General features: G+C 43.5%; 1 protein-coding gene across 6 annotated transcripts in view; it reads right to left on the bottom strand.

Moving 5' to 3' along the window:
* Positions 1-737: 737 nt before the first annotated feature.
* Positions 738-25273, bottom strand: part of PATJ (PATJ crumbs cell polarity complex component) — a 216834-nt gene continuing 192298 nt past the window's right edge. For 4 of the 6 annotated variants that reach the window (XM_045028182.1, XM_045028179.1, XM_045028183.1 and 1 more), the window contains 7 exons: positions 19390-19507; positions 17863-17903; positions 17321-17443; positions 12953-13057; positions 8232-8338; positions 6364-6487; positions 738-3223 (listed from right to left, as the gene is read on the bottom strand). In XM_045028182.1, the coding sequence (XP_044884117.1) occupies positions 3077-3223; positions 6364-6487; positions 8232-8338; positions 12953-13057; positions 17321-17443; positions 17863-17903; positions 19390-19507 (765 nt within the window). In that variant the 3' untranslated portion in view covers positions 738-3076. The remainder of the gene's footprint in view (positions 3224-6363; positions 6488-8231; positions 8339-12952; positions 13058-17320; positions 17444-17862; positions 17904-19389; positions 19508-25273) is intronic. The other 2 variants (XM_045028180.1, XM_045028185.1) reach the window with 1 other exon arrangement.

Here is a 25273-nt window from a genome sequence, read left to right as displayed (position 1 = left end):
CTGCCACTGATCGAGCCACGCAGATCACAGATTATTTACCATTCCTCCTACAACTCCTCTGGCTGCCTGGGGAAGCTATAGAGGGGACTGTGAATAAACCATGACCTTTATGAAAATAAAACCCATGACAAATGAGGATCTTCAATCCATAGCCAGGGGTCTTTTGGAGAAGACCTCGGATTGGTTTGGGGCTGTGGGGAGCAGTACTACCAAGAGCTTTTGCAAAATTCCTGCAACCAGACTTCCTACACTTGCTCTTCTGCTGAGCCCTTTGCTCTTCTTTGACCCCTGACATATCCTGCCGCAATGGCCACCCTGATTTTCCATTCACACTTCCCTCCCTCCCAACTCACTACTCTGGATCCCAGTATTCCCAACCTGATTGCTTTGTTGGTGCTTCCCTGCTTAAAACTAATTGGTTAATTAACACCCTAGAATAGTTTGCATCAGAGGAATTAGTGTTTTAAAGGAGTATGGATGTACACAAGATAGCTTGCTCCCAACGTTTCACTCCAAAAGCAATCTGATTGGCTGGGAGGGATGGACTCAGCTGCCTGTCAAAACATTCTCTGATCAGTCCCATAGCTATAGACATTCATACTCCTACTGGAAAGTAAGTGAGGCTCATTACTGTCAATAGCAAAACATTACACCCTGGGATAAAACTTTCTGTAATATGGACTTGAAGCAAAATTCTTTAAAAGCACAAAAAAAAATATGCACAACTTCTTAGTAACTGAACTTTATTTAGAATCTTTGGAAATAAAACATCTTATTTTACTGATATACATAAACATACTATCAGTAAGTTTCATTTTTTCCCCCTGCACAGACATAGATAACAATTTTAACAAACCAGAACACTTCGACCCAGACAAGCATAACTGAAATTTAATTCTAGAATTGGTCCTTTAAATACTGTACTTGCCTTCCCCACATGTTCACTGGTTTGTCAAGTAGTTGCAATGCAATTTTTGGCAGTAACATACTCAGCACACAGAAAAAGTGCAAGTTACAAGAAGCAGTAATATTATCTCAAATCTGAACAATGAGAAGTGCAAAATCTCAGTCCATAAATTCTATATTTTTATATCAACCATATGTGCATAAGAGATGACAAATGGCCATGTAAAATTTAATAGAATAATGTTGCAATATTATGCATGTAATGGTTATTTGATCAGAATAGTCATTAGATTTTGGTCATAACCTTGCAACACTGTTTTATCAAGGTGCATCTAAAAGGTTTATCTAGGTGCATTTAGCTTTTGCATACTTGGATGTTCTGGAAACCAAAGGTGGGTAGTTAAAAGTTCTTCAATTCGGTACCTCTGGACGTTTGATGTGCATCTAAATAAACAAGATTCCACTAACACTTCATATTAATAAATCAACCAGCACAATGGAAATGAAATCCATTTTAAAACATAAGTCTCTTTCAGGCACTATTTATGGAATACCCATAAAATATTCCAACAAGTTAATGCACTTTGTGATTTGTTATATTTAGAGATAATTTTTAAATGAGATAAGGAAAACAACATTCTTAATGAGAGGGCATCACCTCTTACTACTTACTACTCTAGTAAGTAGTATGCTTACTACTTTATCCCTTTTAACCTCACTTCAATATACTTTTCTTTATATAGTCAGAATAATATCACATTTTAGCTAAAACATACTGAAGAACAGTAATTATAGGATTTTGAAAGAAAGCCTGGTTTCATTTACCGATAGGAAGGTCTCACACACAACTGATAATTAAATCAGCTGCCGATTTCAATACTTTTCCTTTTTTGTATTCACTTTTCCTTGCTGTATCATCATCATCATCAAAAATTAGCCCTCTTAGCCCTACATCATACTGAGGTGCTTTCTGCATGCCACCAGTCTCCACAAAGTTAGAAAGATTAAATTGCACAGACTTGCATTACCACTTATTTGCTTTACAAGTTCACTTGCTAAATCTCTTAGTGGCATTGCACAAAACTAGGTTCTAGCAATCTGAAGCACAGGATACTGGATGAGTGATAGTTTCTGATAAGTAAAGGTCCCTTTCCCACACCAGCTGACACCATGCAGACTTTTGGAAACTTGCAAAATGGTTCAATCTGCCTTCATTTAGCCCTCAGCGCCAGTGGGAATCACAACTTACTAGCTTTCACATTAGCTGAATTATAGTACCACATTATGGAGGCAAACTCTGGCCTTCTTAGAAGTCTAACTGTGGACACTAGTACTGCAATTCAGCACAATTACAAATGCATGTACTGAGCATCTTGGTCATTTCAGAACATTTCTTTTTCTGTAAAACATTAATTAGAACTGAATAAGACATGTTGCTCATGCCACATCAAGATCTTAAAAGACTGTCGGAGATTTTGAAAGACCTGAAAAAACAGGCCCCTCCCCAGTTTTTTTTTTAAATGTTAAAGGCTGCAAATTGACCCATCACAATAATAATCACTAACTGGCATGGACCTATCCAGAGAGATAAATATGAAAAGTTAGCATTGGCTGTCAAACTTCCTGTGCAGAGCACAAACACTTTCCCAGAGGAGAATCGGATATTTCGTCATTTGGAACAGTGGTAATTTAATTACATTATTAATGTTTTCTGGCATACTTGAAAGGACAGTTAGCATAAGTAAATAATGAGTGAGATGACAAGTCATTTAGCATTTATTTCTCCTCATCAGATGATGATCTAAATTCTCGTGTGTGTGTGCGTTAATTCCAGTTTCAGCAACTGTAACAGGGATTTCCCATTGGTGGGGATAAACTGATGTTTAACTAAAGTAAAACACATACAGTTCATTAAAGTTTTCTAAGTTAACCTTGTTGAGAGGAAACAGAAGCCACAAGATATTAAAGTAGTAGAAAAATCACTGACCAATAAGCTTCATTTATAAGACTAAATGAAACCATAGATGTACACTAGCCATACAGGCAATAGGATTAGAATATACTAATCTTACTGGAGTTTGTTTTTCATCTCACTCAGGACTGTACATTATTATAGCAGCTCTACGATGTTTTAAAATAATTGCATTCATCTCCACATGTGCAATGAGATTCATGATAACACTGTTAATGTTACAGATCCTTTCTGGCATTTCAGAATAGCTACAGCTTGCTCATGAGTAACACCTTCCAAAGCTTCTCCATTAACTGCTAAAATCTGATCGCCGCGCTTCAATCTGCCATCATCCGCAGCTGCTCCCTGCAAACAACAAAAATGACCAAACAATTTGATGTGACTTACTTCTAAATTACTTTAAAAAAATACAGCATGACACCGCTCAACAACATTAATTCTCTTTGTTACCAATTTTAAACCTCAACTCTTTCCTGCAGCCATGACTCAGTATCGTGCTGGCAAATGCTGATGGTATTTGATAGAGGCTTGATGCATGTGGATGGGTGGACATGGGGGATTTGCTGTCCTGTTTGTGTCCTTTTCTGGGACATCTGTTCCTCCTCAAGGAAGGGGTCAAGTCTTTGAAGCAGAAGGAGGGCTGTACTTCCTTTCTTCCTTTGTCTGATGGCTAGAGCCATTGCAATCCTCAGTGGAGGAATCTGGCTGGGAGCTCCTGAACCCCTTCTCCCTTAATGGGGCAGAGTCCTTTGAAGGACAGTGGGACCTTTCTAGGACTTTCTATCTAGACCCTTCCCACTCACCACTTCTGAGTCTGAGCCATCCCTTAGGTGGAAGGGTTTAGCAATGCATGGCTGATCTGGAGGATGGTCCCACCTGGCCCAGGTTTCTTTTCTGGGACAAGGAGGTGGGGCACTGGATGAGGGACTGAGGGCCTTATGTGTGCTGTTAGGGCAGCTGCACAGGGTGGGCACCACAGGGCTTCTGTTTTGCCTCAGAGGCCTGCTCTCCTCCAGCAGCAGCCTTCTAGGGTGAGTGTTCTTTGCCTGCTGGAGAGAGAAACAGCTGAAAGCTGAGAGGTGGCTTGACTCTCATATGAGTGGGAAGCGACACCCTCAAAGTTACAGATCCCGATTCTCATTTACACAATGGCCCCGTTAGACACACTCACTTTAAAGCCCCTTTACACTGCCAATAGTAGTCTAGCAGGACCACCATGCAAATGAAAGCCAGGCCTTTACCGTTCTGTGTTCATCTGCTTATTGGGAAGAATCCTAACCCAAGCATCTGAACTGGTACAGAAGATCAAAGAGAAAAGTATTTATAGAAACCTGGAAGATTTTAGTTTTTATTTATTTATTTTTTGCTCAGTGCCAAGGGTGGACTTTATTTCCCCCCCCCCCCAAAATGTAGGTAAAGTTACATAAAACAGAGCAAAACACTGGGGATGTTCCACTAAAACTACTAAATGTATTGCTGAAGGCATAAGGTTCCCAATGACATAAAAGGCAGGAGGCATTATTATTATTAATAATCATTTGTATTATTGTGCAGTAGTGATGTCACATCAAGGTTCGTGAATGCATTGATGGCTTTAGGACAGGAAAATGACACTAAACTCCTGGCCTTGTGCCCAAAGCTTATAAAGGCAGTCTGCTCTCCATCTGGGCTGCATCTGATGGGCCTTGGAGTCAGTATAAAGCAAACCAGTGATTAGAAACATGCCTAGAGAGTCTACACAAGAGGTTATTTGAAGGTAAAGACAAACAGGCATTCTGAAACCTAAGTACTAGTCCCACAGTCTTTTCTTCTATTGAAGTTTGTGGATTCACTGAAGAGAAAAATCAATTCTAAGTGCCCTGAACACTCTACAAAACCACTGGCCTGAGATGTTTGTGGAACCCTCCAGATATTTATGCAGCCTTACATCGGTCCCCTACCATTTTCTCTGTTTGGTCTATTTCACTGAGGCTGTACTATAAAAGTGACTTTATGCTAACACATCTTTCTGTTAAGCGCTCCTAATTCAACAGGGCTAGAATTCAGCTGAGCCAGAATTCCAGATCTTGACACCAGTGAGTGATGGGGAAATTAGGATGCGGATCTGCACTTCATGACTAGTCCCTATTTTTACAATGGGCCAAACCAAGATCTTGGATTCATGCATGCCATATCTTTAGGGAAGTTGGAAGCCCGATGCAAATTCTGTGGCTTGGTCCACGTTTACACAGGACCTTAGCTGCGAGAAAGCAAGACTGTCCGGCTGCAGGCAGGAATCCTCCTCTTGAATGAGAGCTGAGCACAGCAGGTAAAACCCCCACCGCCCCTTTCAAAGCTTTTGAAACTACAACTTTGAAAGTTAAAAAAGGAGAGACGGGGGAGGCTGTGGTGGTGCTGAGCACTTCCCAAGTTGGAAACAGGTAAGTTAAAAATTAATAAAGTCGTAAGGCCTGATTCCCCATCGCCCTGCCCCTTGTGAAGTCATCTACACCAGTGCAAAGTGTAAAACACTACTGTTGTGATATGGTAGCATTTTATACCCAGATTTCACTAGTGTAAGTGACCTCACAACACGCAGGGCAATGGAGAATCAGGCTGATAGCATCTTCCCCTTTCACAGAGTCTTTTCTCATCAAAGTTGGCCGCAACGTGGACTGAAGGAGTGTCTGACCACAGAGACCTAAGTTTTACTTCTGGCTTTGCAACTAACTTTGTGACCTTAGCAAGACATTTACCTCCCTGCAACTGTTTCCCAAATGTAAAACGCTACTTATACACTTGTGCACAGCACAGGTGCCGACTCCGACGCACCCACAGAGAAAAATTTGTGGGTGCTCTGCACCCACTGGCAGCTCCCCACCCTACATCCCGTCCCAGCTCACCTCCACCTCCTCCCCTGCTTCTCCTCCCAGCGCTTGCCGCCATGAAACAGCTGTTTTGCAGTAACAAGCTGTGGGAGGGAGGGGGGAGGAGCGGGGAGGAGGCGGGGGCGGGGATTTGAGGAAGGAGTCCAATAGGGGCAGGGAGGGGGCGGAGTTGTGGCAGGGACTTTGGGGAAGGGGTTGGAATGGGGGTGGGGCAGGGGCGGGACGGGGCAGAGAAGGGGTGGAGTTGGGGCAGGGCCGGGGATGAGGGGGTGCAAGCACCCACCGGTGCCAGGAAAAGTTGGCGCCTATGGTGCACAGCACTTTGAGACCTACAGATAAATAAAGCCTTATACAGATTATTTTAAAGACATTTCCCAAATACACAGAGTAACATGTATTTGCTCAGATAAGGTCTCTCTTTCCACATGTCAGTATAATAAAATAGCAGCTTTTCCCTCATCCTTGCTAGCTGATAGTGAGCTTTGGGTCCCGGCAGTGATGATCAAATCACACATACCCAGACAATGAGTTTTGGACACAATTCTTTTGCATTAGACTTGTTATCTGTTCCTAATTTTAGGGGTTTTAAAAGATATATGCAAAAAGGAAAAAAGATACCTTGGCAAATATAGTCTTGACATAAATGGGCAGATCTCCATGGGGACTTCCATATCCCCCTACAATACTAAAACCCAGGCCATCAGCACCTTTCTCCAAAGCAATAATCTTAGGCTGAGGAGCCCTGAAAAAACAATGAATACCACTTAGAAGAACAATATATATCCTGTGAGAGTCTTTCTGTAGAAGGAACACTTTCAAATAGATTCAGACTTTCAAATCGATTCAAATAAATACACCCATTTTCCTTTTAAGATATTTTTCATAATTTCACAAACCATGGCTCTGATCCCACGCTGGAATGCACTAGCATGGACCCGTGAACCCAAGCAGAGTCCCATTGACTTCACTTTGTATAGACTTCCTTTAATAGGACTCAAAAAGAGCACATTATTCCCCAATAGCAGACTGTGATTCAAGAGTAAGGCCCACACAATTGCTATGTGTTTTTAAATAAGATTTGCTCCCTGACAGTCCATCTTCTCCCCCAGTTTAGGAGAAGTGAATTTGCAACATAATTTCATAGCAACACAACATCATCACCTGACTTCAGAGGCAATGTTGTCTAGTGAACAGAACATAAAACTGGAAGTCAGGAACTCCTGAGTGCTAATTTCAGCTCAATCGCAGCCTTATAGCATGGACCAAACATCACATAGGCCCCAGTTTTAAAAGTTTCTCTGTGCAGGTTCAGAAGTCCACCAACCTGGAGTAACATGCAGTATTGGGCCCATAATCATTCATATCTCAGTTTCCCCATATGAAAAATGGGGTATTCATCTCTATCTCACCAGTGTTTTGAAACATTACTAGTTCATGAGCGCACAAGGTAATTTACAGACGTAACACACTCTGTAAACAGTGGAGCTGAATAAATAGTTTACAATGAAAAAATTATTTGATGGATTTAGTTTTTCCGCTTGCTTAATATTTGTGAGCAGGAAGGCAGTTTCTTAGATTGATTCATGGTTTGGAAAAATATTCAATTTTTTTTCTGTATCTGACTTTAAAAAAAAACTTTAGCAAAATATCAAATACTCTCAGTCCATAATCTGAGTTGGTCAAATCAATCTGATTTGTGCTCTTTGACTGGAGAAATGCACAAGCACTCAATGCAAATATTAGCACACGCAAGCTTAAAATAGTTCCCACAACTTCTTAACTTCAAATGAAAACTACCTTTTTTCAAATATTTGTGAGAGTTCAAATTGGCTGGATGTACATTCATGGAAAGAGAACACAAGAGAGACATGGACAGATCTCATTCATGCAACAATTTGAGATAATATTTGTGATTTTTTTGTTTTTCCACAGTTAGCGCTAAGCATTATTATTATTGACTAAAGGAACAATACAATGAAAAAGCTAGTGGAAGACAGAATCCCTTTAATATAAATGAATATCTTCAAGCTCAGCAAAATACATGCACTTTTGGAACATTTATATCAATCCCCCTCCTCCCCTTTTGGAAAACCTCTTCTTGTTTAATCCCTGAGATGATGAATTATTTTGAATTGAAGTTGTCATAACTCATTTCAAAGAGGAAGCTGTGAAACAGGAGCAGAACCATCATGACAACACATCAACTGGAAAATCTACGGAGATGTGCTTTTTGGAAATCTATCAAAAACAAAAGCATGAAGATTCACACTTGAATTACCAGATGAAGGCAGGTATGGTTCCACTCCTTGCCAGTAGAGGACAATAGTGAGCATTTAAAAGGTGCTGAAAAATTAGGTGAAAAAGAAATGACAAGAGAAGAGAGCAAACACACTGTCCATGCCTGTGCGAGGGAAGGGAAATGTTTGAGTATCCTTTAGGCAGTACTCTGAAGTAGAGTACTCCAACATCAAAGAGTGCATACTTACTCTGGATCTTCAGAATGACAATCAAGAGTAGGGGAGTTAAGATTACATCCAGCAGACATGCTCTCTAATTGGCTAGCTATGGCACTGATATTGGTGTCGGCTACAACCTGAAAGTCAGAATGCGAGAAAATGTCAGCAATGGGTCCGACTGCTAAACAACATCTTTACTTATTACACAACAAATACTGAGTATGTTAAGAAAAATAGCTACTTTTTACAATCAAAACTTGATATAAAATATTTTTTAAATCTTTTAAGTCCTCTATAATTTGAACTCGAATTACATTCAAATCACAGATACATGAAGAAAATGTAAGAGGACCGCCAAATTTTCTGCCAGAATACAGCACAACACTTTTATTCTAATTTAAGGCCAGATTACTCTGGGGCTTCATACTACATTAAGTTTTGTACATGTTCCTGCATTGTGGATGGAGAGAGGCCGGGTTCCAAAGTCAACAGCAGATGAAGGGACCACATCAGGGGAACATAATGGTGCCCCAGAGCTGGTAGGAAGGCCTAAGGGACCCAAAGGGGGCATCAGAGATGGTACGAAGCAAAGGCTATCGAACCAAAGGCCCTGATCTTTGGTGAATCCTAGACATACAAGCATCCATGAGGCTGAAACTCCGACTCATCCCGTAGAGCAAAATAACCCTAACCTTCCAAAGTGCCAATCTGTTGGAAGCTACTGAATGGAGATCTCAGTTTTTCTTCTCATTCTCCCCCATATCTCTGGGTTTTTTATTTCTCATTGGAGGGAGCAAATCTGGCCCTAATTTTAATCCTTCTGCCCCCACAAATTCTAACATCTCCTTCTCCCTCTGCACCTTATATCTGGGTAATCTTGCCCACAAACCCAAATTCAACTACCATCTCTATGTGGGCCATTCACATATAGTAGTAGAGTAGAGAACACATAGGGATTTAATACTTTAGATGAAACCAATGACATGAAAGGTGAAATGTAAGGTGAAGCTAAGTTCAAGGATGATTTACTTTCTCAGTGAAACAAATAGAAGTATAGAGGGCTTCAACTCAATCCATTCTTTTCAGTTCTCTATTTATATGCCTTGTCTCCAATAAAGTATTTCCCTTCTCTTCTAGACACTGTCTGTATTCCTGCAATGTATTTTACTCTCTGTGGGCCATGTAAAAATGTGGAGCTCAGAAATGCCTCTCTACATTAGCTAGTAAAGGCTACGCATTAGTGAACAGCTTTCGCTTTTCACTTCCCATGGGTGAACACTCTACAACCATGATTCAGATGACTCCAGGAGACAGCAAACTTGCTTCTCAGCCCCCTGGCCAGGTCAGAGGCAGGTAGCTGGAGCCAGGCAGCTGTGGTGTTCCCCCATCTCTTGCTGCTGCTGGTGCCCGGGGGCTGCAGCTGCTCCTCATCATCCAGCCCCCTTTCACTCCTTGTGCAGCCGATAAGAGCCGCCTCGGCAGGTGGAGCTGGCTCCAGGGGTGGCAGAGCCCTCAGGGAGCAGGGGCGGCTCCAGGCACCAGCACACCAAGCACGTGCCTGGGGTGGCAAACTACGGGGGGCACTCTGCCGGTCGCCGCGAGGGCAGCAGGCAGGTTGCCTTCGGCGGCATGCCTGCGGAGGGTCTGCTGGTCCCACGGCTTCGGCGGACCTCCCGCAGGCGTGCCGCCAAATCCACGGGACCGGGGACCTCCCACAGGCAAGCTGCCGAAGGCAGGCTGCCTGCCGTGCTTGGGGCGGTTCCCCTCCCAGAACACAGCCCCTAGCTATCCCTTGCCTGCACCCTGAGCCCCTCCCAACTGCCTGCACACTGCTCCTAGCTACCCCCTGCCTGCACTCAGAGAGGTTTTCAGACTTTCTGAGCTGACCCTCCCCACCCTGCTTTGATTTATAATTTTTGGTTGCGCCCTCCTCCCACAACCCAGACTGGCTTGGTGGCCTGCTGAGGTGAGTCAGGGGGTGGAGGTGGCACTCCCTTCCAGGGCCCTGCCATGCAGAGCTGGCCCATACCCCACCAGGCCCTGCCCCTCACCCCCAATAGAAATCAAAGTACATCTATGCCCAAGACCTCCCCTCCCTCCAGTGGCCAAAGCCTGGAACCCTGCAGGGCTAAAATCCCAAGCCCCCCTTGTCTGGCAGCTGAAGCCCAGAGCCGCGAGGCTCCCCACCCACTGGACCCTGGAGTTGTTAATAGTACGGTGGTGATGGTGGTGAGGGGGCTCAGGGGAAAAAAAAAAAAAAAAGGTTGAGGACCTCTGTCCTAACCCATCAACCTAAAACTCTAGTTGTGTTTGGTATAAATTATTACATCTCAATTCAATATATTAGTGTGTAGGACTGATTAGTAAAATCATCAAGCAAAAACCAGAATGCCACAGTTTTAATGCGAGTTTCATGTTCTAGGTTTCAGGCTCATAAGGCACCCCCCCTTTGGGGTAATCAGGACAACAGCAGAATTGCACATAGTTCAGAAGACAGAAGTTGCTGTAAACAAATTTATTCCGATATTCCAGTAGGGGGGAAAGTTGTCGTATTTCCTTGTTAAATAAAGCCCAATGCCCAAATAAATCTATATTCACAAATCTGTGGCAGTAAGAATGTATCAGAGTTCAACAACCTTGTAAAAAGCTTCTTATCTCACTACTACACCTGCAGAAAGCAGATTAATTTAAACTGAAGCATCAAAACAGCCGGAAGGGATGATTGTTCCCCAGAGAACCTAATCTTCCATTTGCAAACTCCTTTAACACCCTTCCCAGGACATCCCGATAATAAGCCTTTCCACCCCAGCGAACACAATTATCTGACCTTTCAGTGCAGTTTGCCATGAGGTGGTCTAACTTGATAATAAATACAATTACTTAATGACATGTCAGTCATGATTATCAGACTGATAGAACTATTCCACTTATATTGTTTTAATAAAAAAGTAATGAAAAGTACCAATACATAGCATTAATATAATCATTTCCTGTTCATCATACTTACAGCCACCACTAATATACCTGAATACTTTGCTTACCTGTCTAATTGTATTATAAAAAATAACTTCTTAGCTTCCCAAACGCAATTTTTTTAATTGTGGAAAAGGACTGCATTGTATTGAGAATAAAAACACAAAATGTGTAAGAGAAATTAAGCAAATTCTAAGCTATCTAGCAATTGTGAATGTGAGAGAAAAAACCCTCAGCTTCTATATACAAGGACCGTTTTTTCTTTTTAAACATGAATGTTTGACAATATGATTCATTAGAAATATTAATCTTTAAAAATACATAACGAGTTAATATTTTTTGCACTCCATCTAATATCAGTAACATTTGGTCTTAAATCATTCTTCTTCATATTCTACCTTGTGAACTGAGTGGATATCAAAATAACAGTGCTGACTGGCCACAACAATGTGATAAACAACCATTTAACAGGCAAGATCCGCAGCTGGTGTAAATCCACGAAGCTCCAACTCATTTCAGCTGCAAAACTGGCTCAACAGCTACCAAGAACAAATATAAAAGAGAAGAAGCTAGTCTAAAACTGCGTTCAGGATTATTCAGTTTCTTCCTAGTGTTTTGATGTTTATGTTAATTGATATTTCACTTCTTATTTTGTTCCACAAAGTTAAGATTTGCTTTGCCAAAATATTAATAATATATTTTAGAGGTTTTTTTTTAAAACTTTTGGTTTCTAATTTTTATAGTAATTTAACGCATCAGCACTATTTTGAACCGCCTCCTTGGTGTGTAGTTTCCCCATTTCTTTGTGTAAAGATTAATCTGGGATTGTTTGGGTTTTTTTATCCCAGTAAAAAAAAAAAAAGACCAGTAGTGAGTATAATAGTGGGGAACAGTTAGACCGCTAAATGGCAGCATCTTTCCACCCGTTTACAAACACTTAAGCAAACAATTACACTTTCCTTTCAGTTTCAAGGTTGAGTATTTAGCCTTATATCTACCACAACTGGAGTAAATTGCTTTAGATCCATTGAGTTCAATGGAGTTACTCTGATTTATACCATCTGAGGATCTGACCCAACAGATTAATTGGATGTCGCTGCACTATTTATCACAAGCTTTTTCTTTTTGAAATTTACTTTGTAGATTTTTGTATCCAGTATTTGCGTCTTAGCAGGTTCAAGTTGTGTATACTGGAGAAACAGAAGAGGGCTGCTGTAATCAAAAATAAAAACTAAACATTCTTCAATAGTATTTTTTTCCTCCCAAGGTTGCTCTTAATTGCCACATTTATCAGCGGTGTACCTAAGTACTGTAGTTTGGTTGATAATCAGTCCTACACACTAATATATTGAATTGAGATGTAATAATTTATACCAAACAGAACTAGAGTTTTAGGTTTTTTTCACTTCCACGAACAAAGAAATTAATACTTTGGACAGCTCAGTCAGTCTAGCAGCACAAGAAAAGGAGCCATTCCATATTTGTAACTACCTTACTTTTAAAAAAAGTGTTGGAAGCTAAAAGCTTTGTTGCTTTATCATGTGTAGCAACAAGTCATTTTGTTCCCCGTTATGCTTTTTTATAATCATATTCACAGTCTGTATGGGTAGCAATAAAGAATTTTTGAATGAAAATAATAATTTATTGCTTTCTTCCTGTATAATTCACATCAAGAAGCACCCCACTGCGCTGTGATGTCTTGTGCCAGTGATGCTTAGTCTTTTTTGAACACCACTTATCTACCCTCATGCAGCTGCATGTTCAATTTATCACCATACCTGCAGGATAATGCTCCCATAAGCATTCTTTAGTAGATTAACAGCATCAGCGTGAGACAGCCCATCCAAAGGTTGCCCATTAATACTGACAATCCGATCTCCAACCTAAAAGTACAACAGTAATGGAAAATTACTAGCATTAAGGAAAATTAAATTTAAGGATGCTTAAAATTCCTTATGAACTTGGCACTGCAGACTCATGCTTCTCATATACAGTACGCCTTTTGTGAGGATTCTGTATTTCCACTGATCATTCAGCATTCTTCAGAGTAAGGATAATGCACATTTCTTAAAAATAACAGCCCAGATAAACAAAGAGAGGTCATAGTCTATTGATTACATTTGCAAGTAAGGAGAATGACATTAGCAACCAACCATTTTCATTCCATGTGGAAAGGCCACATGCATGTCCACATACACGGATAAGGAGAGGGGTGCAGGTGTGTGTTTTAACTGTAATGAAAGCAGACACTATCCATATTAATTTATAAATGAGTAAATATATAAGCTTTGGAGTCTAATAAAAAACATATGCTACTGATATACCAGGCCCTAGCACCCTTGCAGAGTTCCGTTAAGCATGGGTCTATGCTAGTGGATCTCATTGTAGGATCAGAGCCATGGCTTTCCTGTGCACATTATGTATATTCTTCTTTCAAGTAGGTTGTGACGTTACAGTCTACCTGATTTTATAAAAATATGCTAATGAGTGAATATAATGTAACTGGAATATGCTTCATACAAAAGGTCTCTTGTAAGGTATCATTACAAAGTTTATAATCTACTGAGTGTGATCATCCTATTTGTATAAAGGTAACGCTATTGTATCTAAAACTAGAAATATGAAATATAACTCTGCGGGCCTATTGTAATTATGCAAAGTGGTTTGGACTATTGACTCCCATTAGCCAGGACAATTGACTGAATGCCTCTGTTTGCAGGCAGGCCTTCTTGTGAGTCAGGCTGGGAGGAATGAAGGCTTGGGGTCTTACAGTGACATGTGATCAGGGCTGGCTCCAGGGGTTTTGCCGCCCCAAGCAGCCCCCAAAAAAAAAAAAAAAAAAAAAAAAAAAAAAAAAAAGCCGCAATTGCGATCTGCGGCAATTCAGCGGGAGGTCCTTCGCTCCGAGCGGGAGTGAGGGACCCTCTGCTGAATTGCCGCCGAATACCTGAAAGTGCCGCCCCGCTCCGGAGAGGCCGCCCCAAGCACCTGCTTGATAAGCTGGTGCCTGGAGCCGGCCCTGCATGTGATCATGTCACCTGAACTGGAATCCATCTTTAACCTGGTGCTTTCCCAGTGAGGAGGAGTGGGAACCCAGAGGGACAAAGGATTCCCGCCTTATGCAAAAGACATATCAATGGGTGGAACAGTACAGAATGGGAGCCATCACGAAGAATCCCCCTAGCTACCACCTGAGTTGGAACAAGAGCTGTACCAGGGGAAAGAATTGTGCCCAGGCCAGGAAGGTGTCCAGTCTGAGGAAAAAACTTACTGAAGCATCTCTGAGGGTGAGATTATCTGTATTCAGTTGGATTAGACACAGATTTGCGTGTTTTATTTTATTTTGCTTGGTGACTTACTTTGTTCTGTCTGTTACTACTTGGAACCACTTAAATCCTACTTTCTGTATTTAATAAAATCACTTTTTACTTATTAGTTAACTCAGAGTATGTGTTAATACCTGGGTGGGCAAACAGCTGTGCATATCTCTCTATCAGTGTTACAGAGGGCGAACAATTTATGAGTTTACCCTGTATAAGCTTTATACAGGGTAAAACGGATTTTTTGGGGTTTAGACCCCACTGGGAGTTGGGCATCTGTGGGTTAAAGACAGGAACACTTCTGTTAGCTGCTTTCAGGTAAACCTGCACCTTTGGGGCAAGTGATTCAGACCCTGGGTCTTTGTTGGAGCAGACGGGAGTGTCTGGCTCAGCAAGACAGGGTGCTGGAGTCCTGAGCTGGCAGGGAAAGCAGGAGCAGAGGTAGTCTTGGCACATTGGGTGGCAGCTCCCAGGGGGGTTCTCTGATCTAATCTGTCACATAAGTAATGAGTCATATCTTCTAAGGCCAGAAAGGGTCCTTGGATATATCTACACTGCAATTTAAAACCCACAGCTGGCCTGTGTCAGCTGACTCAGGCTTGCAGTGCTCAGGCTAACAGACTGTTCAATTTCAGTGTAGATGTTCAGGCTTGGGCTGGAGCCTGCTCTCTGGGACCCCACAAGTGGGGAGGGTCCCAGAGCCCAGGTTCCAGCCTGAGCCCAAATGTCAACACTGCAAATAAACAGCCCCTTAACCCAAGCCCACGCAAGTGGACATGGGCCAGCCACAGGTATTTAGCTGCAGTGTAGACATGTCACTGTGATCATTACTCCTTGGGGAATTCTGCACCACTGCATATGTGCAGAATTTATTTTTTCTGTGCATAAAATATATTTCCTCCCCAGAAGTCCTGCAGTTCTGCCTTTCACACACCAGAGGCCGCTGCCACAGCAGCCGGCTGTGTTCATCACACCACCCTGCCTGTGGAGCCAGTTTAGGAGGCACAGGATATGTGTGTGTGTGGGTGGGTGGGGGGGGGGAACAGAGTGGGGATGGCTCACAGACTGATGTTCAGGAGAGCTAGTCGGGGGGGACGACGGACTGGGTGGGGGCACAGGAGCTAGTGGAGTGACAGCATTGAGCCAGGAGCTGAATGGGGGGGAGGGGCTGCAGGGCCACATGAGGATGTGGAGGATAGAGGGCTGCAGGGCCAGATGGGGACGAGGGGGTAAAGGGGTGCAGGGGCACACAGGGATGGGGGGTGCAGGGGCAGATGTGCCTGACACAATGAATGAGAGGGGCAAGAGGGTCAGTCAGGGTCTGCATTGGGGAGGCTCCCCAACTCCCTAACAATTTCCCCCTCCCCCAAACCTGTTTCCTACTTCTCCCAATCACATCCAGCAACCCTGGTTCATTCCTGGGCTCCTTCCCTCTCCCTCAGCTCCTCCATTACCCCTGATTTCCCCAAGCCTTTATACTGCTTCTAAGGGGTACAGTAAATATGTTTCTATATTGTAGTTTAAATAGTAGTTCTGTATTAAGTTGCATAGTAAGGAATCTATTTGTCAAAAAAAAAATTCCTGAATTTTATTTTTTTTGGTCTATATTATTACAGATATACTTGCTGACAGGTATTTTGGGAAAAAAAACCCAAATAATTGAAACTGGCATGATTATATTATGTTATTTTGACAAATAAAATATGAAGAATGTTGCAGAATTTTAAAATACTGTGCGCAGAATTTTTAAATTTTTCATGCAGAATTCCCCCAGGAATAGATCATCTAGTCAGCCCTCCTGTATAGCAATAATGTAGGATTTCCTGGAAATAGTTATTTCAACTAGTGTATATCGTTTAGAAAAACATTCAGTCTTGATTTAAGAACTGCAAATGATGGAGAATCCACCACAACTTTGATAAGTTGTTCCAACGGTTAGTTACGCTTCACTGTTAAAAATTTACATCTTATTTCCAGTCTGAATTAGTCTAGCTTCAACTTCCAGCTACTGGATCTTGTTATATTTTTGTTTGCTAGATTGAAGAGCCCATTATCTAATTTTTGTTCCTCACATAGGAACTTACAGACTACAATCATTTTAATAATAAATAGTTATCCTGAAAGTCTATCCAGTAATTGTGGGACGTTCAACACAGTAGTTCATCAAAAACAAACATAATGGCAACAGTCTTTTGAATTTAAAGTGTAATTTTATTTTGTTCTGGCACCTGAAAAAGTCAGTTTCAATTTAAAATCAGTTATGTGTTGCCAGAGTTTGTTTTGTATAAGATCTAAGGGGTGCCCCAACTGTTGTCCACGGACCTCCTATGGCCTGTGAAGCAACTGCCTCTGATCCTTGCAGAGCTAGAGACAGCAAATGTTAAAAACTGGGACAGGGGATTGGGCGGGTGGGTGGGTAGTAGGAGCCTATATAAGAAAAAGACCCAAAAATCAGGACTGTCCCTATAAAATCGGGACATCTGGTCACCCTATGCAGAGCTGACAGGTCATGTAGTGCTGACTTTCCCCTCTGTTCCCAGCTACAGGACTGCATTAAGAGACTGTTGCAAATACATTTAAATACTTCCTGAACGTTACATTTTCACATAGACAATCAATGTAATTGTCACAGGGATGTACTGCACTCAGCAGCAGCAGACAGAGGCCATCTCTGACCATGAATGGGAAGGAAGAAGGTCTAGGAGACAAGGTGCCTATCCAGGAGTGATCCACACTTATGAATGTTTGAGAGCTCCTTTTCTAAACGAGCACAAGATGAAATAGTGAATACTAGAGGAGGTGATATATATTCCCCCTTCCACTTACTTTGAGCCTTTGGGTACGTGCTGCTACTCCACTGGCTTGAATCATGGCGATAAAGATTGGAACATCTCCTAATGGGCTTCCCTTCCCTCCTGCTATACTTATACCAAGGGGATCATTTGGTCCCTAAAAGGAAGAAACATATAACAATTCACAGTGTAACAATGTATAGCTGTGTGTGTGTCAATATATATTCCCCATCTGCACTCAGTGATTCAAGACAACAGTTCTGTTAGGCGACAGCCTAGTCCTTTACACATGACTATGGGGCTTACTATACACTTACTATAAGCAGTCACATTGTACAGAGAACTATGCCTGATAGCAAGTGTTTGCAGGATAGGGCCCCAAGTCTGTAAAAGAAACTGAGAAACCCAGGAAGATTGGACATATTTAATTCAGTAACAACACCTCACATATATAGCTATAATTAAAACCATAAAGTGCCAACACCAATTAAATAATAATGCAGTTTTGCATGCCACAAAGTAGTGAAAAATTAACAGCTTTCATTGGAAACATCTTTCAGAAAATAAGTCACTGACCCTCATTATCTCCACAGTCCTCAGGTCCATATCTGCTCCTACTAAAAAGGAAACAAACAATTAGCTTCTGTAATTAAGAGATAACACTGTCAGGTGACAATGATCTCTGGCTGACTAGCCAAAGTTATCGCTGAGCAGAAGCAGAGCCCTTTCGGGTGCTGATCATGTGACAAGGATTCTGTTTCATCAAGTGATAAACATCGATACAATCACTCTGTTTGATAGATGCCATTGTGACATCCACTGTACGCAGCAGTTGCTCACATAATCTATTGAATAGCAGTGTTTTGTTGGCCTAGGGAATATAGACCTATTGTGTGTTGCACTCAATTAAAGATCAGCTTATTATTCATAAATCACAGTGTCCCCACCACAAAGGGTACTGTATATGTCTGGTTTGTGCCTGCTAAACGTCTATTGATTTCCTTTTCTAATTTGTGCTGTATTAGTAAATAATAGACATCCAGTTAATCAGTCTGGCTGGCACAGATTCCTCGTGCCACAGTTAGGTACAGCACCAGCTCAAAAGCACTAAAATTATATGAAAGAATTGGAGATGGTCTAGAAGCAAAAAATATGAAACTGGAGCTAAACGGCCTCAACGTTTGACTATTCAGATCCAGGGTTTTGACGGGTAAGCAGGGGCAGCTCCAGGCCCCAGCACGCCAAGCGCGTGCTTGGGGCGGCATGCCGCGGGGGGCGCTCTGTCGGTCACCGGGAGGGCGGCAGGCAGGGTGCCTTCAGTGGCATGCCTGCGGAGGGTCCACCGGAGTCGCGGGACCAGAGGACCCTCCGCAGGCACGCCTGCAGGAGGTCCACCGGAGCCGCGGGACTGGCGAGTGGCAGAGCGCTCCCCGCGGCATGACGCCGTGCTTGGGGCGCTGAAATGTCTAGAGCCGCCCCTGTGGGTAAGTCTCTAGAAAGGATCTCTCAGTAACTGTATTGGCTTTAATTAAAATATGTCAGATGTGTTTCTGAAGATTAATGGTATCAGTCTCTTGCAAGAGTTAATGATTTTGATTAATATATAGAAGCAATTTTGTCTACAGATGATATCTATATTCTATTGCACACAGTACAGAATGGTACGATGGGGTATAAAGGTTCTCTCAGCCTGAGTTTGGGATGGGCACACTGCTAATGAGTTGCAAAGCTGGAAGTGAATTATGGAAGGCATGGCAAAGAAATGGCAAGATTTCAGGCCTTCTCAGGGATAGAAGTGAGTGTTATTAACATAGGAAAGAATCTTGCCTATTCTGGGCCTCAGGTAAGGGACACTGGGGAGGGGAGAGGGAAGTCTATATTTAGAGAAGAAGGAAACATTTCTCTGGAAATTTACTTAAAAATAATGGCATTTGCTAGAAGCTGCTCAGGGGGTTGGGAATGTCAGAATAAATCTTGTGGGAGATGGATAAGGAAACCAGATTCAGCTAATACACGACTTTATTTTTAAACTAGCATAACTGAGGTTCATGTCTCTGAGGAATAACACACACAGTGATTTTGGCATCTCTCTCTAGTTTGTACCTGAATTTCTCTGAGATGCATCTGCCGACAGCTTCTTGGTACTGACAAAGTTCTGTAAGGTAGTGATGACTGGAGCCAGTGCAGGATGAAAGTGACTATGCATGTTGTGTTGGTTCACCTGAAAATAAAGATAAAACCAGTAATTGTGGGGCAAAGCAAATGCTGTATCCCCAGGTTTGTTCTTCTGGAAGTGAGGGCCCATCTGTGCCAAAGAAGTGAAACTACAGATAGGTTCAGGGGTTTTCAGACTGGAGAGTTCCTGCCCCCACAGGGCTTCCGCACTGGAAACTCAGGCATCTACTTCACATTCCTCTCCGAAGTGGTCTATCATCCCTGGTCAGACACACAAGACTGGTCTTAGTCATAATGGGCCAGATTACACTTCTTAGATACACCTACGGTGGGGACCACCCACACGCTGATCTGCTCCTGGCCCCATGGAAGTGGGGATCAGACACCTCCATGGCACAGTTCCATTTGTCTCTGGGACTGCGTGTAAGGATGGATGAGAAAAATGGTGCATTTTCCATTGGCAGCATGTGGGGATTCTACAAATGAGTTAGTACAGCCAGAGGGGACACCGGTTTTGATACCGAGCCTCTTTTGTGTTGGTGAATCCCCTTTTAAAGAGTGTTCCCAATGGCTGCTGCAGGTAGGAAAAGCAACACACTCCTGCTGCCAGGCAGCTATAGAAGGCTATAGCCCAGGGGTGGCCACACTTACTGACCCTCTGAGCTGCATACAACAATCTTCAGAGAATGGGGAGAGAAGAGGTGTGGGGGGCTCTGCAAGCTGCACTTCAATTGTAAAAGAGCTGCATGCGGCTCACAAGCCGCGGTTTGGCCACCCCTGCTATAGCCACTGCAGAGGCTTCTGGATGTAAAACCCTGTGCCCTTCTGCAGATCCCTGAGATTCAGAGATCTCGGGAGATCCATGAATTCTGGTGGCCAGATGCGACTACCTCTGTAGTGGAACAGGTTACATTTTGCTCCCACTCCACTGAAGGAATTTGGACAAAAATCTGTGGATTTTCATGGAATTCCCCTGCCTCGGGATTCTGCCAGAGGATTTTCTGTGGAAGGGATGGATTATGGGGCTCGTGTCTGGGGACTACACAGAGTGCTCAGCTTCCATGTTGAGCAAAAAGTTTCTAGCTCCGTGCCTTGCAAAGACAGTCTTGAAAATGCAAATATATATAGTCTGAATTAGGGATGTAGGGAACAGCTGCAGGGCTCTAACTTCTGCAGCAGGACACTGTGGGGTGGTGGGGACTAAAACCTCCTCTCTTCCCACAGACACTTTTTTCACGGTAGGAGTCAATGACGTTTGGATTGTATCCCACGAATCGTCTTGCTGAACTTTCCCAAAATTCTCAGTCTGGCCTGTGCACAAGTGGTTTGGGGCAGGAATCATATATGCTTTCAGATGGGTGAGGAGTTATTTTGTGGGCCCAACTAAACTCTTAAACCTCATCAAACACCAATCACAGCTTCTCTTCCCTTGGACAACCTGGTGAGGGATTTGTTAGTGTGACTGAGTCGGGCCAGATGGCTACAGGAGAGTGCTAGAAGGCAGATATATTAGCCTCAGATTAAGCAGGTCCCTGGGTAAGGTAACAGGGGCAGTTCCAGAACAATCAGGAACTTGCTGGAACCAATTAAGGCAGGCAGGCTAATCAGGACACCTGGAACCAATTAAGAAGCTGCTAGAATCCGTTAAGACAGGCTAATCAGGGCACCTGGTTTAAAAAGGACCTCGCTTCAGTCAGAGAGGGGCATGCAAGGAGCTGAGAGTGGGAGGGCGTGCTGCTGGAGGACAGAGTACAAATGCTATCTGGCATCAGGAGGAAGGTCCTGTGGTGAGGATAAAGAAGGTGTTGGGAGGAGGCCATGGGGAAGTAGCCCAGGGAGTTGTAGCTGTCACACAGGTGTTACATGAAACACTGTAGACAGCTGTGATCCACAGGGCCCTGGGCTGGAACCTGGAGTAGAGGGTGGGCCTGGGCTCCCCCCATTTTCCCAACTCCCTATTGGATACAAGAGGAATTGACCTGGACTGTGGGTCCCACCAGAGGGGAAGGTCCCTGGCCTGTCCCCAGACCCACTAGGTGGATCAGCAGAGACTGTGGGGATTGTTCTCCTTCCTTTTCCCTTTCCTTCCTTTGCTGACCAGTGATGAGGTTAGCTGAGCGCACAGCAGGTTTGAGCCACTAGCAAAAGTGGCCAAACTGAGGGCTGCTGTCAATCTCTGAGGCGAGCAAATCTGCGAATAAGCACAGGACCCACCAAGGCAGAGGAGGAACTTTGTCACATTAGCTAAGGATAGGATAAATCCACTCCAAGACCTGGATTTGTATGCAGCGAGGGAGACGGTATTTTCTATGCTTCTTCAGCCTCATATCATTCCTGCTACTGCCACTGGCTTTAATGAGTAACTCTCTAATCCATGGGACAGCCCTACTACCCGAGAGACGTGTGTGTGTGTGTGTGTGTGTGTGTGTGTGTGTGTGTGTGTGTGTGTGTGTGTGTGTGATATTAAAGAATTAGACAGTGAAAGCAGAAAGGAACGGCAAGTGGGATGGGCCAATAGGATTAAAGTTGAGTTTGGTGATGGTAGTGAGAAGCAGAGGATCCTAAATGGATACTTTTATTTTGAGTACAGGTCCAATCCCTAGGTATAGAAAAGGAGAGAACAAGATAGAAAACTAAGTGGGACAAAGGGCAAACTTGTTGTTTGGATAACTAGAACTAGGTGAGTGACAAGCCATTTAATGTACTATTCATTTCGATCCAAATCTAGGAACAGAGGGGTTCCAATTTGTCTGGATATTTTCCACAACTTTTCATCCATCCCTACTTGAATCCCAGCGGCCAAGCTGCAGCCATGCATGCTTTGTGCCGAAGAAACATTTCTAGTCAAATAGATTTTCAAGCCACAAAGTGCTAATAAAATTTCTGGGGAATCAGGATTAGTGTTTCTTAGAGTGTATGGAGAACTCATTAGCACAAGCTCTCTGCTCTCTGGAGAGCTCCATGGACTAGTCCGGAATAAAGCTCAGAAATAAATGCACGTAGGCCAGACAAGTTTCTGTTGAATAGTTCAGAGTGAGGCAAATCTTAGATATGCCGTACAAACAAGGCACATGTGCTTATGCAGTGAGAAGGGGATGTATACTGCAGAGTACCATTAAATGGAAACAAAAAAGAGTGATAAATGGATTGTCACAAAATCTGTATTTACCTATGGAATTACATTAATTGCGGTGTAGTTTTATAAAGCTACAACACCACCTGAAAATCTTTTCTTTATAGTACCACAATTTATAGTAACTTAAGAACTGTTTGCCCAATCACCAAATTTAAATGTTTGGACTATTGGGCTAATGTAGAACATTTTAAAAATGTTGATCCACACAGCGCTTACAAAAAGTTACAGCTTCAACTGATATATGTTAACATAGAATACTTAAACTTCGGTGGATCTATGTGGAAAACTGAGTGGGAGCCAGGTTTTCAAAAGCCATTTCTTAGTTCACATACCTCAGTATTTGCAATTGACCTGCTTGCAAAATCCAAGCTTTGAGGTACTTAGAATTGCACATGAAAAAATGTTAAGGCCACTTTGAACATTTAGCCCTGGATTTCAAGAATCTACTCATCATGAAATTATAAGAACTCAAATCAATTTTCACCCTACTTCCCCCAACTAATGCATACTCTATAGGACAGACACTTTCAGTGTCAATAATAGTAATACCGACCAAAACATGGACATCAAAAACTCCTAAATCTATACACTTAGGCACTTAAAAAAAAAAAAAAAAGGACCAGATTTTCAAAGGTGTTGAGTATCTGCAGCTCCTATAGAGTTCAGTGGGATTTGCAAGTATTGGAGCACCTCTGAAAATGCCTAAATATGGTTTTAGGATCCTAATTAGACACAAACATTTGAAAATTTTGGTCTGTGTGGGTGCACAATGATACAGCACTTTTCATCTGAGGAACATCTGAGTTTTACGTATACCCCTGTCAGTTAAGTATGATCCTCATTTGCGTGAACTGAAATACAGAGAAGTTAAATGAGGTTCCCAAGGTCTCGGATAACAGAGTTAGAGGCAGTCACATGGGGTGTTTTGTATAGTGCTTAGAGTAGGGTGCTGGGTATGCTGGGTTCTATTCCTAAAGAAGTTCCTGCTGTGCTTTGCCGCCATCATAATTCTACGTATTAATTTTGGCTCAAAGCCTGGAAGAGAACTTCAACCCTTCTTCCTTTGTAGGGAACAGAGGTTTTCAGGAACTCAGGGTAAAATTTTTCATAAGAGCATAAATCTCATTTTCAAAGTGCGGATGATGGGGAGGTTCCCCGCTCCACCACCCACCTAAAGAACCCACCTACATCTGCCATGTGGACGGCGTTCTACTTTCCAGCAGGAGTCGTTTGACGTCCTCTGAACGCTCCTCCTCATCTAACCACTGAGCAACCACACTGTCAGGTGGAGTGCAGCTAGGTTGGGGTGGAGGAGGCGGCCTCCTTCCTGGGAGAGGAGGTCTGGGCAAAGCGGTAGCCTCTGCGGGGGGGCTGCTAAGAGGTGCAGGAGGGTCCTGTACCAGTGTTGTCGGGCCCAGTCCAGGGGTATGAGGATAACCCGCGTCCTGTCTGTTTTTACTTTTTGCAGGACCTTGCCGATCAGGAGAAAGGGTGGAAAGGCATAGAAAAGCTGGCCTGACCACTGCAGGAGGAAGGCGTCCGAGATCGCCCCCTTCCCCACTCCTCCCCTGGAGCAGAACTGGAGACAGCGCCAGTTCTGGTTGGTTGCAAAGAGGTCGATCCAGGGAACTCCCCGCTCTCGTAAGAGCTGGTGGATGACCTCTGAGTGGAGCGACCACTCGTAGTGGTGGGAGAAAACCCTACTGAGGCGATTGGCTCACACATTGCAGACGCTGGGTAGGTGGAAGGCTCGCAGGCAGATATCGTGGGCTATACAGAATTCCCATAGGCTCAGGGCTTCCAGGCATAGGGCCGAGGAACAAGTCCCACCCTGCCTGCCAACCATATTGCCCTGAACTCTCTGGCATTTATGTGGAGAGACAAGTCCAAGGCCGACCATCACCCTTGGGTTTGAATGTTCCCTATATGAGCTCCCCATCCCAGATCTGAGGCATCTGACACCAGGTCTAATGATGGGGAGGCTTCCCAGAAAGGGACTCCTTGCAGCATGTTGCTTGGGAGGCACCACCATTGTAGGGAGGCAACTACCTGGGGTGGTACTGTGATAACCTTGTCCAGTACATCCCGGGCCTGGGAGTACTGGGAGGCTAGCCAGAGCTGGAGGGCCTCTGAGCCTGGCATGGTGGACCACGTACGTGCATGCCGCCATGTGCACGAGGATCTGAAGGCACGCTCTTGCCGTTGTCATGGGGAAGGCCATGACCGAGGCAATGAGACCTTTGAGGGTCTCGAACCTGCATGGAGGGAGACAGGCTGTGGCCCTTAAGGAGTCCAGCAGCGCCCCTATGAATTCTATGTGCTGAACTAGGACTAATATAGATTTGTTCTCGTTCATCACTAGGCCGAGATCTGCGCATGTGGACAGGAGCACTTCCACTTGGGCCTGCATCTGGGACCAAGAGCTGCCCTTGAGAAGCCAATCGTCCAGGTATGGAAAGATCGGCACCCCTTTCCGCTGGAGGTAGGCCGCTACCACTGCCATGCACTTGGTGAAAACCCTGGGTGCCGTGGATAGACCAAAAGAGAGGACCATGAACTGGTAGTGATCCAACCCCACCAGGAACCTGAGGAAGCACCTGTGCCCCTCAAATATATGGATATGGAAATACATGTCCTCAAGGTCCAGGGCCGCGTACCAATCCCCTGAGTCCAGGG

This window comes from Mauremys mutica, chromosome 8 (genome assembly GCF_020497125.1).
Source record: "Mauremys mutica isolate MM-2020 ecotype Southern chromosome 8, ASM2049712v1, whole genome shotgun sequence".
Taxonomy (NCBI): Eukaryota; Metazoa; Chordata; order Testudines; family Geoemydidae; genus Mauremys; species Mauremys mutica.
Note: the sequence above shows the minus strand (reverse complement) of the source record. Positions and strands in the feature narration are given on the sequence as shown.